The following is a 15,083-nucleotide window of genomic DNA, read 5'->3' as shown; positions in this document are numbered from 1 at the left end:
TACAGTATTAGGGGACCACTAAGGTCTATATAAAAGAGACTTCAGATACAGTATTAGGGGACCACTAAGGACTATATCAAAGCATCCAAAGAGCACCATGTCATGGGACCTTTAAATCTTATCAGGTGGGTGGGGTCCATCTATGAGGCCCCTGGGAATATTCATTTCAAACCAAAAATGGGAAATACTTTTTTGTACTAAGGATCAATACAAAAAATGAAAAGATTAAATCTCATGGCCCTGAATATTTCAAATCTTTTTAAATTCACTGCAGAAGTTTCTATCCCATGATCCCTTTAAACGTTAAGGAGGTCAAAGTTCATAGCACTAAAACAACAGAAGATAATATTTTCGTGACCCTCTGTAATATTAGATGACACGAGGGAAAGATTGAGTTTCTTGAGTTTCAGTCGCTGTCACTGTCGGTCTCAGAGTTCACATACCAGTTGTCCTTTCCCGTGTTCTCTACAAAACACAGACCTGACGACCAAACCATGAAGAGAACAGACATCAGTTTAAGACAGCAGGTATCAAACACTACACTTTATTTTACAATATCCACAACAGGCTTAAGGTCGTTTTACAGTCGCCGCAGCCAACCTACCAATGGGACGCCAAAATGACGTAGATCTCACTGGCGCGCCAGGATTTATTTTTTTTCAGTGGCGTGCGACAAAGCGGAAACAGGAAGCATGGACGAGTTCAAAAACAACTGGATGCCAGGACTCTCAGAGTGACTGCAAGTCTCTCCTGTAAACTTACTGGGTTAAGATGAGTTCTTTTATGGTGAATGAAAGGCTCGATCCGACGAAGTAGCTCATCCAATCAAATCGAAGCATTGACGTCAATGCTGCTGCCAGTTCGGCCGTCGTTTACCTTTTTCCTTCTTCTTCTAGTCCGTAGAAAGAGCAAAGTCGGTAGCCTTTCCTCAGTTACGACACCTCTGTTCAGGAGAAGACTGCAACTACCACCACCTGCCCACCGATTATAAATAGTTACAGCGCTCCGCAACACTGGCGCGAGACAGGTCGGCTGCGGCGAGTGTAACGGACGTTTAAGTCATGTGTACGGGGCGGTTCTTACCATTTGGGGTTTTGTCTTCATCCTCTACAAAGTGATCCATGTCGTAACTTACAAAAATATTCTGTGGAAATAAAAACTCGTTAAGTTCATCATTACGTTTTAGGTTTTTGTTACAACTTTGGTGCACCTCAAAATCAATTCTATAAATAAAAAAAATAAAAAAGGCATCCAACACATATAGCAACAACAACAACGACAACGGCCAAAAAGGCCATCTATTAAATTATCACTTAGTACTTAAAATACTCTATTTTTCAAACAGGCTACGTGAGGATTAAAGGTCCCATGGCATGAACATTTCACTTTATGAGGCTCTAGTGGCTGTAATTCTGCACCAAGGCTGAATTTTGGGAAAGAGACTTCAGATACAGTATTAGGGGACCACTAAGGCCTATATAAAAGAGACTTCAGATACAGTATTAGGGGACCACTAAGGTCTATATAAAAGATACTTCAGATACAGTATTAGGGGACCACTAAGGTCTATATAAGAGACTTCAGATACAGTATTAGGGGACCACTAAGGCCTATATAAAAGAGACTTCAGATACAGTATTAGGGGACCACTAAGGTCTATATAAAAGAGACTTCAGATACAGTATTAGGGGACCACTAAGGTCTATATAAAAGACTTCAGATGCAGTATTAGGGGACCACTAAGATCTATATAAAAGAGACTTCAGATACAGTATTAGGGGACCACTAAGGTCTATATAAAAGAGACTTCAGATACAGTATTAGGGGACCACTAAGGTCTATATAAAAGAGACTTCAGATACAGTATTAGGGGACCACTAAGGTCTATATAAAAGAGACTTCAGATACAGTATTAGGGGACCACTAAGGTCTATAAAAGAGACTTCAGATACAGTATTAGGGGACCACTAAGGTCTATATAAAAGAGAGTTCAGATACAGTATTAGGGGACCACTAAGGTCTATATAAAAGCATCCAAAGAGCACCATGTCATGGGACCTTTAAAATGAATTTCTGTACCTTGCTCCTGAGGAGTCTTTCCCAGTTTCCCGGCTGTTGTTTAACCAGTTTGAGAATGGGCTCATTGGACTTCACTTCCCAGCTGCAGCGGTCCGCAGCGATGTTGCCGTGAAGCTGCAGGTCGGCTCTGTAGGTCCGACCGTTCGCTCTGCCACTGAACACAATCAACAGAGAGAGAGACAGCGTCAACCTGATCACACAATGACCAAACGCCACCGTTTCTTTCTTTTCTATGCTGCACACAGAAGTATCTAATTTACTGTCGGAAACATCCATTTCCTTCAATGAAAACACAGGAGGCTGAAAGTTCGACACTCGGCCCGCACCGTACCCTCAGGCACACCTCAGTCTGTCCTCGCCTCTCCTCAGGATGACCTCCCTCAAGTCCTCAGTCAGTCAGGAAGCAGAGTCCGTCAGAGAGCGAAAGGTCTGAGGCCACCATACACACACTAGTGTGCCGAACTCATTTTCCAAACCTCCACTTCAGGGTGGGTGCACTTAAGTTAATAAAGTCGGACTACAACTAACTTATTTCACTTACTTATTTCAGATAAAAACCGTGAAAAATGCCGATCAGTGCTTCCCAGGACCCGAGGGGACATCTTCAAATATTTGATTTTGTCCAATCAATGAAATCCAGAGATGGCTGATAATGATATAAAAGTGCCTCTGGTTTTGGGGTAGGTTAGATTTCCTTTTTACCTCTGTATATGGTTTACAGGCAAAAATATATACTACTAAATCTACTACTTTAAATGTGCGTTTGTGCAAACAGAATTGCTGAATTGAGACAAAGGGACAACCAAAGTGTTAGCTAACAGTCGGTTTGTAGAATTAAATAACACCAATCTGTGTCGCAAATAAGCTTGTAAGCTAGGGCTGGGCGATACACCCAAAATCTTCCACTAATATAGGTAATTCCATATCTCAATATACAGTTTAATCACAATATAGCATGTTTTCTGGTAATTCAATAAATAGTCTATAAAATAACCACAAGGTAAAGCCTATTTTGTATACTCCTGTGTGAATTAAATACTTGACAATTAAAAAGTCCTATAATATGTCATCTTTTGATTAAGAACTTTTGTGCAAAATGAACATAACGTGCAATAATCGTAATAATCACGACTTAAAGCGCTGTCAAAATGACATTTCTCTCACGCACATCATGATATAAACGAAATATACAAGACACATTGAAGAACTTCCTCCCAATATGTCACGATATCGGTTCACGTACGTGAAATGATGGGTTATGTAATCCAGTTAATGTTAATCACATTGAACTGTGCGGTTATGTAAAGTTTAATTATGAACACCAAACTTTTCCAATGACATTCCCTCAGGTATTTCAGATAACATTAACTGACAAGTTTGAGTTAATGTTATGGTCAATTGTTTTTAAATAAAAAATGTTGTGGCATTTTAGGCCTTTATTTAAATGGGACAGCTTAGACATGAAAGGGGAGAAAGAGGGGGAGGAATGACATTCAGCAAAGGGCCGCAGGTCGGAACAGAGCCCGCGGCTGCTGCGGCTAGGACTGAGCCTCTGTACATGGGGCGCACGCTCTACCAGGTGATCTATCCAGGCGCCACGTTATTGTACATTTTTAAAACGCAATTGTGTATCACAAAATCTCTTCGATTTTGTTCACGATTTTGATTCCATTGGAAGACGAATGACCAAATTGTCATTAAATTCTCGCCCGTATTGTAAACAAAGAGTAAAGCAGGTGTCTCTTGACCGAGATGGCATGATGACAACCAACTGTTGTATAATAATCATGTGAGACTAAATATTGATTTTAAAACACTTTATTACAGACTAAAGTAATTGAGAAGCTTGTGCCAAAATAAAATAAATAAATAAAAAAACAGTGCAAAACTAATCGGTTAGAATCTGCGGAGTCACTGCGGCAGAACAGCAGTTAAACTAATCTCTAACTTCATAGGTTACATTTCGTGCCACATGTCACATTAATATGATTAGCTGAGGAATAGCTCGATTATAAAAAAAAAAACAGATTACAGGATAACTTCAGGGGCCAATGTCCCAACAAAGAAAAGTAACGGACTTTGAGGATGAGGTTTCCTACAAACATTCATACCTAATTAATAAACTGTAAACCTGAACCATGTTTGATGTGTTACCAGCCAGTCAGAAACAAGTATTTTCATTGGGCATAGAGACAGAGCGCATTTAAGTCCCGCCCCCACCGGAGGGGAGAACAACTCTCCATTGACTTGTATCGCGTTAAGGTTTTCTTCTCATCAATTCAAACAGAAAAATGTCTAAAAGCTGCTGTGTGGCGAGTTTTAGGCTAACTGTATTCCTGTAAGTTAAAGAGGCCTTATTATACTTTATTTTTCTCATCTTTTACTTGTTTGTGTAATAGATGTATAAAGTACAAAAAAAACACATTTCACTCCAAATGGAGCTTTCTCTCCCACAGACGGCACTTTCTCTAAACTGCCTAAAAACGCCTCACTAAATTTCTTAATTAGTGATGTCACTGATTTAGGATGCCCAGTTTTTTGGGCAGTGGAGAAACAACTAGTTTTTTGAACATCAAAGGATTTAAAAGGTGCTCTAAGCGATGTCGCGCGTATTTTAGATATAACTTTTTTTGTCACATACAGAAAACATCTCCTCACTATCTGCTAGCTGCCTGTCCCCTGAACACACTGTAAAAAACATCTCCTCACTATCTGCTAGCTGCCTGTCCCCTGAACACACTGTGTAAAAATAAATATATATAAATAAAACTAGAGATGTTCCGATACCGATACCAGTATCGGTATCGGCGCCGATACTGCCTAAAACGCTGGTATCGGTATCGGGAAGTACTGGAGTTTATGCACCGATCCGATACCACGTAATAAAGCCCTAAAGAAAATCTACATTAAAGTAGTTTATTTATGTTCTTTTCCGTTATAACTGACTGTCAAACTGGAGAATAAAAGAAAGTTCTACGGCATTCATTGTTTGTGTTTGTTCATGTTTCACAAAGAGTTTAACCTGATAGAAATAATATCACATCCATACAGGGATACAGCTGTTAAAACATAATAAAATATATGACACACTGGTATCGGATCGGTATCGGCCGATACACAAGTTCAGGTATCGGAATCGGTATCGGGAAGCAAAAAAGTGGTATCGGGCCATCTCTAAATAAAACGCGGTCTCTGTAGACATTGCTTAGAGCACCTTTAAACCTATTCTAGTAGACCCCAAGAGTACAAATATGATGCTGAAAAATAATGCAATTTAGTAGAATGTGGAATACTAAGAAAGCTATAGTATTATGTTTAAAGTGCCTTAGCTTGCTAACACATAGCTAACATTTAGAGCTGGGCAATATATCGATATTATATCGATATTGTATGTATTGTATTGTATGATATATCGTAATATGACATGTGTTGTCTTTTCCTGGTTTTAAAGGCTGCAAGTTATGATATTTTCTGAACTTACCAGACTGTTGTAGCTGTTCTATTATTTGCCTTTACCCACTTAGACATTATATCCACATTACTGATGATTATTTATCAAAAATCTCATTTGTGTAAATATTTTATACCAATAGTCAACACTACAATATCGTTGCTGTATCGATAGAGGTATTTGGCCAAAAATATCGTGATATCTGATTTTGTCCATATCGGCCAGCCCTACTAACATTAGCTTACTAACAGCTTACTTCTCTCTGGTAGACAAGGGGCGCTAAACTAATCCTTTGACGTGCTAGAATCTGATGTTTTTAGCTAGCCACAGGCACTTTTTAGCATTTCAGCCCTTAGTTGCATATTGTGGAGGCGATTGTTTTCCCCTCCGGTGGGTGTGGCTTTCAGAGTATGACTCAATGCGCTCCGTCTCTATGGTTTAAACACTATAAAACACTCTAAACTATGTGTTTAAGTCACACAAACGCTGGCCATGCTAAACATGTAGCCACTCCCACCGGTGTAGAGTGCTCTGGATAAAAATCTCCACTGAATGTTGAATGTGCTGTAAAGTAGGTGAGCAAACATTGGTGGTCTGCTCCTGACAGACCTGTAAACGACTCTGTCGGGGTAGAAATCACAGCGCTGGCTCTCGGGGTTTATCAGCTTCACCGTCACAATCGCAGAGTCGGACGTCTGGTACCAACGGGCCTGAGGGTGGAAACTAAAAACACAACCAGAGGAGAAAGAAAGACATTTACAGTCTTGTTTTTAAATGAATCTCCCGCTCAATTTGCTTGTGCCATTCAACCAGCCACATTCAGCTTTATGATGAATCAGGCACAAGTCCAAAGGAGCTGATGGATTAATGTTTAACTGTAATTGTACGTTGTGCGACTCGTGACGAATGAAATTGATTGATTGAAATGAAAGACAATAAAAAAACTGTAGTTCCACTTATATAGTCTGGAACATCTACTGCTGATTTTCAAAGATGAGATGAACTTCACTTCTGTGGAATTAACTATTTGTAGGTACTAGGACTGAGAGGATAGGTTTTTGTCCCGATTCGATTCTTACACGTTACATGGGCGCCGATTGGATTTGTATTGCGATTTTCATTTATTGCGATGCTACAAGTGTTGCGATTCGATAGTATTGAGTATTGTGATTTTATTTTCCTTCTTTAACAAACACATGTTGAATAATACACTTCTAGGGACAATATATCACGAGACATTTCTACAAACTAAGAAGAATGCACGTCAGTCAGTCTTAAGTAATTAATTTGTAAAGAACAACTTGGATTTTAAAATTTTTCACTTTCTTCGTTTTGCTGGAAACAAATATGATGTACAGTAGTAGAAGTTGTAGTAGGAAGTAGTTTTCTTTTAATATCCATAGAGGCCATCTTGTACCTTTTTGTGGAGTCATCACAGTCCCTCTCTTTAGTGCCGATGACCTGCTGAACGTTGCTTTCATCGTCACCTCCGTTAACACCTGAACAGACACGGATACAGATTAACCACAATGTTTGTCTCACGTTCAGGAAACAAAATTCTTCTTCAAATTTTTCTAAATGTGGAGGCAGCTGCATAAGTCTTGTCTGACTCTTACAATGGGTGTCATTTAATAAATGTAATAAATACTATGTTATCAGCATCTTGAGTTTTCTGTTTTTATCGTGTATTAAGAAGAGTTTAAAGCAGTTTTAGAAATGAACATTAAAGCATTTTACAGTTTCAAGTCCCTTGACAATAAAATATGGGTGATGTATGAGTTATTATGCAGCTAATAAATTTAATAATCTACATAATCAACGTGCAATGTGATGCTGCTGAGTGTCTATCTACAATTCTTACTTAGGTCTGTACTCCATTAGGAAAGACTTTTTTTTTTTTTACCGTTTTCCTTGGGTTTGAGACAAGCAGCCTGGCTGGTCACGGGGCAAAGTTCTCCATCTCCGATCCTGTGTATCAAAAATCATAAAGCTTCTATTAAAAAAATTGAAGCTAAAAATATTACTTCCTCTGAGGGACTTTCAGTTAAACATCCTGATATTTTAATGTGTTTATGTGAGTGTGTGATGATTGTTTGCTCTGATGAGGTCATTGTAGTTTGTTCTTAAGTCTCAATGAGACTTTCTAAATAAATAAAGCTGTGGTAGTAAGAGTTGGTTGAGAAAACTGCATTAGGAAGACAGATGCAGGTTAAATGTCTAACTTAATTTTCTTCTAATCTTAAATATTTGAAGCTTGAATGAAGAACAAATCGTTTTTTGTTTTTTTTAAGTATGAAGACACCAACCTCATGATCTGCTCAGCTGACTTCAGATCAGCAGTGTGGGTGTTTCTCTGTCCGATAGCTGCCTGCCTGGCCGACAGGGTCTTCTGAACGCATACTGGACCCAGGTGGAGTTTAGGTGCCCTTGGTACCGGTGGTTCTGGGACCAGGGACTGGGTCATTGGAGATACTGGATTGAGTGGCTCACATGGCTCGAGGTGAGGAATGTCAGCGAGGTGAGGAAGTTGGGCGAGCCGATTGGCCTCAGCGGCTCTGAAGGCTTCAGCCAGAACTTCCTCCTCAGCTTTGATCCTGACTTCCAGAGACGCCGGACCATTCCCCGACCTAAAAAACAAACAAACGCTGCTTCGTTAACCCTTTGAACTCTGCAACAGAAATGGTCCACCAGCACCTACATTGGTATTTTTGCTTATTGTGATGTCATCAGTGTTGGGGAGTAACGGAATACATGTAACGGCGTTACTTATTCAGAATACAAATTATGAGTAACTGTACTCCGTTACAGTTACAATTTAAATCGTTGGTATTTAGAATACAGTTACATTGTTGAAATCAATGGATTACATGACGATACTTATCTGTTTCACGAGTTTATTCACTCTGACTAAATTAAGGCAACTCTATGCATTTTCCAGAAGCCCCGATATGAAATCGAAAAAAATAGCTATTTGCGTGATCAGTCACAATGGAGTCGGAACCGGCACGACAGAGCCAGGGCAGGAATAAGTTTCTATCTTGGAAATTCAAACAGCATTTCACATTAAAGAACGAACAGGGAGAATGAAATATAAATGTGCAGTGCAACCTGTGCTTGCCAGCAACCAACCTCCTTCAGCGTCCAAATTACTCCACCTCCAACCTGAAGAAGCATCTTAAAGTAAGCTATTTTATTAATTTGCCAAGAGTAGTCGTCTGCTGTAGTTTTACTGGTCACCTTGCTATTTTAACATTGACGTGCGACTTTACATTCTCCTACGTGCTGATTTACTAGCTCCAGAGCCGTTTAAAGACTGACTATAGCCCCGTTTGACATGCTAGCTAACGTTAGCTAAAATTAGCTCGTGGTAGCAAGACTGCGGTTAGATTTTTGTAGTATGCAGTGTTCGGGACTACCAATACAATAATCTGTCTGCTTGTTCAGACACATTCAGCTAGTTGGAATAAAAAGAACACACCATTATAGGCCTGTTTAGTAAGCTGGATGTGATAGCTGCATTCCTACACTTATAAAACGCAATTCAATGTGGAAGTAATCCTGAAGTAATCCAAGTATTCAGAATACGTTACTCAGATTGAGTAATGTAACGGAATACGTTACAAATTACATTTGTGGGCATGTATTCTGTATTCTGTAACGAAATACGTTTTGAAAGTATCCTTCCCAACACTGGATGTCATTTCTTAGAGTATCTTCAAATGCATAATATCCCTAAAATCACTGCAACCTAAACTAAAAGATTATGTAAGTCAATAAACCATAATAATAATTATATATATATTTTTTTAAATACAAAAATCTGACGTTTCTGAACTCTTACTGAATAAGCACAAAAACTATTCATCCAAAAGATTTCTTAAATTTAGAAACAAACTATTTCTAAACACTAAAAGTTAATTGAGAACTGTAAATGTTTCAGTTTTTGAGATATGCTAAGTTTCTTGAGCAGGGTGTAATCGTTTTGATAGTTTCATCTGCAAAAAATAGCAATGTCACCCGGTTTTGCACCGGACAGAACGTAACGCGATAGCGTCCTCACAGATGTACCACGTCATGACATGAAAAAACAGAAGCCGTAGCAAAAACGCAGAATAGAGAATGGATGCTCTAGCTGTTACGGTTTTTATTTCAGATCATTTTAAACAGGATCATGTAAACAACGACTTCCCTCACGGCCGCCGGCAGGAGCTCCGTTCTCTAGGACTTGAGAGAAGGTGGCCGATATGCTCTGACGCAGAGGTGTATAGTCCAGGTGCCAGAAAGTAAAAATCCTGCCATGTTTTTAGATCTGCCTCTACATCTAGAACAGGTGTTTTCACCAACGAGCTCATCTACCTGGTAGAGGAGCTGGTTTAGTGATGGTTGGGACAGCTGCTGGACAGGATTTCTACTTTCTGGCACCTGGACTATACACCTCTGCTTTGACGTGTACCTGCCATTTAGGCCACTACTGGGACAGTTGAGTGTTTCCTTACCCGGTAACGTGACCCGCCTCTTTGCTCTCCTGGCAGAGAGCCTTCAGCAGGTCCAGATGCTCCGGGTTGCTGACTCCCATCCCCGTGTTCAGGATCTCCGACTGCACGTTGTATTCATTGATCACAGTTTTCATACCCGGCACCTTGGTCACACGGACCTCGATAGAGGAAAAAAAACGACAGAATATATACAGACTGAAATAAGATGACAAAATCATTTTGATCTACTTTGGACTTTTGGAGAAACCCTAAACTGTAAAAAGTGGACAGTTCACAGCACCTAAGAAACCTTTTTTTTTTTTTATCATTTCTTTTTTTTTTTTTTTCCCCAGATACTTTATCTGTCCATCAGTAACCCACTGATTAAAAGGTAAAAACCTACCATGGGATCAACAAAAACAGTGTTTCCCAGGCTGAAAACTGCTCTGGCTCGGTGCTGAAGGCCTCGGATCTTCTGGCAGAGCGCCCTGGTAACCTGTGAGCCCAAAAACATTAAAAGTCTATTCACATATTGTAACCACCAAAAGACTGCTTGCTTCACACAAGATTGATCTCTCCGCTTAAAAGCATGAAGTCCAGAACAGGGGAAGCCATGAATCTGAGCATTAATACCTGCAGATTTGACACAGGATGTCTCTAAAGTTCAAACAGTTTAAACTCAAGACACCTGATGTCCTCACTCTGGTAAATGAATAGAGCACGGGGATATTGGGGACGTGTTTGTATATTTTAGCAAAGTGAGACGCTGGGAATAAAAACCTTGGGATGCCAGTCGGTCTCGGCATCAACTGGTTTGACCCGGCAGACGATGATCTCCACGGCCTGGCCGGGCAGAGAGTGGAACTGCTCTGGGAGCTGGAGGATCTGATGGGATTTGACCTCCTCCTCCTTTCCCACATCAATAAACCGAGCAAAGACGCTGAAAAACAGCCGTCCACCTCTGTCTGGGACGGACAGGATCTTCACCCTGCCGCATGGAGCACAACAGTTGTGAAAGTGAAATGAGCTTCAGTTTATAATCCAGTTAAAAAAAATAAAAAATAAAACTTATATTAAGAGAAATTAATTAAAAAGGAACACGCCGACTTATTGGGACTTTGTCTTATTCACCGTATCCCCCAGAGTTAGATAAGTCCATACATACCCTTCTCATCTCCGTGCGTGTTGTAACTCTGTCTGATGCCCCCACCGCTAGCCTAGCTTAGCACAGATCCTGGAGGTAACCGGCTCCATCTAGCCTAGCTTAGCACAGATCCTGGAGGTCACCAGCTCCATCTAGCCTAGCTTAGCACAGATCCTGGAGGTATTTGGCTCCATCTAGCTTACTGCTCCCAATAAGTGTCAAAATAACGCCAACATTTTCATATTAACATGTTGTGATTTGTAGAGTCACAGCGTGTACAAATAACAAGGTCACATGAGACACAGCCATCTTCTAACCGTATACATACTGGGAACTATATTCTCAGAAGGCGAAGCACTGCTACTCTCTGCTACTCTGGCGGAGTGATTTGCTCGCAGCACCTGAGAAGCCCCGTGGTGAGGAGCAGAGAGTAACCATTGACATATATAAAATGGAACAAACAGAGCCCGTTGCTCTGAACAGAGACCAGCGAAGGATATTAGAAGCACTTTTCCGGTGATCTCTTGCTTTACTGCGCAGCCTCCAACTGAGAGAGACAACGTAAATGTGACGTGAGCAACCTGTCTGAAAGTTGTAAGTCTTCTGGTAGCTGTGCCGAGAGAAATCTCAATCATTCCCAATCTTACAGAGACGGAGAGCGTAGGTATATGTAAGGAGATAACATAGGCACAGGCTAATTATTGCTAACTAAAATGCTAGTTAACATCAGTAATTAAACCTAAACAGCTAACCTAAGTCCAAACCGCCTGCGAGCTTCTCCTGTACTATACGGTAATTCCTCTACTGTGTGACAGTAAGTCTCGTGGTTATGACACAATCGTTAGCCTATTGTTATAAAAGCGTCTGCTACGGAGCCATAACGTGAGGTACAAGGTAATGGAGCCTTTTATACATTGTTGTGTTTCTTTAGAAATAAACAACGGACAAATAGAGTCTTTAAACGCTTCAGATGTAAAGTTATTCGCTGTCCAAGTGACGTCAAAATGAATGGGAGTCAATGGGATGCTAACGGCGGGTGATCGCTTGTTAGCATCAAAATGGCACCATAGGAGCTACGCATTCCAGACGCTCGCTTACCCCCCTTGAGAGTAACAACGGTGCTTTTCAGGTGTTGCGCTAATCACTCCGCCCAAGTAGCAGTGCTTCGCCTTCTGAGAATATAGTTCCCACTTTTTTTTGGTCACTTATTGGGAGCAGTAGGCTAGATGGAGCCGTTTACCTCCAGGATCTGTGCTAAGCTAGGCTAGATGGAGCCGGTTACCTCCAGGATCTGTGCTAAGCTAGGCTAGTGGTGGAGCCGTCAGACAGAGTTACAACACGCACGGAGATGAGAAGGGTACGTATGGACTTATCTAACTCTGGGGGATACGGGGAATAAGACAAAGTCCCAATAAGTTGGCGTGTTCCTTTAACCTGGGTAGCCTCCTAACAAACCAGCAGCCTCATTTAGCAAAGACACTAACAAACAGAGATACTTTCCCACCCTGCTTCACTAACAAAGAATATCATGATCAAACAAACAGCATTCAGGCTTCAAGTGTTGTGTGGGTGTTTCAAGCTGTGCAACTAAAATGCTTTCAATGTATTGGCTTTTGTGTTCCAGTTTCCAGATGTGGAATGTAAGTACATTTACTCAAGTACTTGCGTACAAATGTTGAGATACTTGTTCTTTACTTGACTCTTTTCTTTTCATGCCACTTTTTACTTCTACTCCGCTACATTTCAGAAAGGAATATTGTACTTTTTACTCCACTATATTCATCGGACCGCTTTAGTTACTACTTTACAAGTTAAAATTTTGTACACAAAACACATGTAGTTTATAAATTCACAATGTTTTATTATAATTACACTACCCAACAATTCAACAGCCAGAAATGATTAGACTATTAGACACACAACTGTTTGGATCCTTTCCAGTTTCTAAAATGTGAGGATTTTTCTGCACCGAGTACTTTTACTTTAATACTTTAAGTAAATTTGTCTGATGATACTTAAAGACTTTTACTTAAGTTACATTTTCAATGCAGGACTTATACTTGTAACAGACTATTTTTTACAGCGTGGTATTAGTACTTTTACTTATTTTACTTTTTAAGTAAAAAAGGATCTGAATACTTCTTCCACTGCTGTTTTCAAGCCTGCAAATCCCCCCCAAACGTTATGTTCAGATTTAACGTCAGACCTGTGGAAAACCTCCTCCTCCTGCACAGCGTATAAGCCTCCCTCCAGCACCTCGTGAGCTCCAGGTTTCTTTTCAGCATAGTAAGAAGTCATCTCAGACGCCATGCTCTGGAAACCTCCGTCCTCCTTCTGGACAATACGACCGTAGAACACTGATGCCGTCTTGATGTAAATAGGCACAACCTGGGAGCATCCAACAACAACAGATGTGAACATATACTACAAGTGCAATCATAGATTTTGAACGAGCAACAAACAATATCATTGCCTAATTTTTTTAAATTAGGCAAGAGAAAAAAACTTTTTATCAACAATTTTTGTGATTAATTAAAAAAAAAAAAAAAAAAAAAAAAAAAGGCCAGGAACTTTTGTAAGGAATAATACAAAGTGAGCAATGTGAATTCCTCACTTCTATGACTCCTGAAGCAGGAAGCTCAGACTGATCCAGCTGGGAAATGTATGTGTGACGGTCGGGGCACACACTGCTGTCTCTGCAGAGAACACACACACACACACACACACACACACACACACACACACACACACACACACACACACACACACACACACACACACACACACACACACACACACACACACACACACACACACACACACACACACACACACACACACACACACACACACACACACACACACACACACACACACAAGAAAGCTATTTTCCCCAAACTGAGACAGTGGATTTGAACCATAATACATGGATGCAAACATTTTGCAAACTTTATTCCAAAAGTCTACAGCAGCTTGTAGAACAGAGACAATCGTACTCTCTGGGTAAGGGAGTGTTAACAGCTGTAATGAACAGCTGTAGTTTGTTAGTTTCAGGGTGAAAACATGAAGGCTGTGTAGTGTCCAAAGTTGGGCTGAAATATTGACTTACTTTTATTTCTAAAATGTCAGAAAATACAAAATGCAATCACAAATTTGTGATGATTCCGAGCCCCAAATTTCATTAACACACAAAACATCTGAGAAGCTGCAACCACCTCATGTTTGGCGTTCTGATTGAAGACTAAATGGATTTATCCATTGTCAGTTTTTGTTAATGTTTCTGCCCGTTAAAAGGAAGTTCTTCCTTGCTGCTGTCGCACAACAAATGCTTGTTCCTGGGGGGGAATTGTTGGGACTCTGTAAATTATAGAGCGTGGTCTAGACCTACTCTATCTGTAGAGTGTCCTGAGATAACCCCTGTTATGATTTCACACAAAATGTAATTGAATGAATTGACTTTGTCATTAATGAATGAATTGACTCAACTGGGTCTTTCCGTATATTGGATTTTCTTTTCTCCTTTCCAGATTATAGACACACCACATCAAATATCAACATAAATGTCAAAATATAAACCACAGAGCAGTTTTGTCTTTATTTGAAGAAGTGGAATTACTGACCTGCAGACTCCAAAGCCCTTGAGGTAGCTGCAGAAAGGCTTGTTGGTCTTCTGGTTCTCTCGGGCCGCATGGACGCCCTGTGCGAAGGACAGCAGCTCAGGTGGCAACGGAGCGTTGGTTCGCCCCAGGTAACGCAGAATCCCGACTACATGACTGGCGTTCCTCTCAGAGATCAGCAGCACCGACCTGGAGGGACGAGGGCTCCGCGCTTGATCCTGAGGGGAACCCTTGTAGGAGAAATTTGGGAAATGCAAACTCAAATTTCCTCAAGGGTACTTTGTAAACGTGGATACTGAAATTGGTTATGTTGATGC

At 40.5% G+C, this 15,083-nt stretch overlaps 1 protein-coding gene across 4 annotated transcripts in view; it reads right to left on the bottom strand.

Moving 5' to 3' along the window:
• Nucleotides 1-349: 349 nt before the first annotated feature.
• The window catches only part of tdrd12 (tudor domain containing 12), a 35,128-nt gene continuing 20,394 nt past the window's right edge, over nucleotides 350-15,083 (bottom strand). For all 4 annotated transcript variants that reach the window (XM_039808440.1, XM_039808443.1, XM_039808441.1 and 1 more), the window contains exons 26-38: nucleotides 14,770-14,996; nucleotides 13,764-13,845; nucleotides 13,356-13,537; nucleotides 10,786-10,993; nucleotides 10,409-10,501; nucleotides 10,027-10,184; nucleotides 7,837-8,157; nucleotides 7,434-7,498; nucleotides 6,948-7,029; nucleotides 6,140-6,253; nucleotides 2,080-2,233; nucleotides 1,084-1,144; nucleotides 350-480 (exon numbers count right to left, since the gene is read on the bottom strand). In XM_039808440.1, the coding sequence (XP_039664374.1) occupies nucleotides 407-480; nucleotides 1,084-1,144; nucleotides 2,080-2,233; nucleotides 6,140-6,253; nucleotides 6,948-7,029; nucleotides 7,434-7,498; nucleotides 7,837-8,157; nucleotides 10,027-10,184; nucleotides 10,409-10,501; nucleotides 10,786-10,993; nucleotides 13,356-13,537; nucleotides 13,764-13,845; nucleotides 14,770-14,996 (1,821 nt within the window). In that variant the 3' untranslated portion in view covers nucleotides 350-406. The remainder of the gene's footprint in view (nucleotides 481-1,083; nucleotides 1,145-2,079; nucleotides 2,234-6,139; nucleotides 6,254-6,947; nucleotides 7,030-7,433; nucleotides 7,499-7,836; nucleotides 8,158-10,026; nucleotides 10,185-10,408; nucleotides 10,502-10,785; nucleotides 10,994-13,355; nucleotides 13,538-13,763; nucleotides 13,846-14,769; nucleotides 14,997-15,083) is intronic.

Source organism: Perca fluviatilis, chromosome 8, assembly GCF_010015445.1.
Source record: "Perca fluviatilis chromosome 8, GENO_Pfluv_1.0, whole genome shotgun sequence".
NCBI classification, from domain to species: Eukaryota; Metazoa; Chordata; class Actinopteri; order Perciformes; family Percidae; genus Perca; species Perca fluviatilis.
Note: the sequence above shows the minus strand (reverse complement) of the source record. Positions and strands in the feature narration are given on the sequence as shown.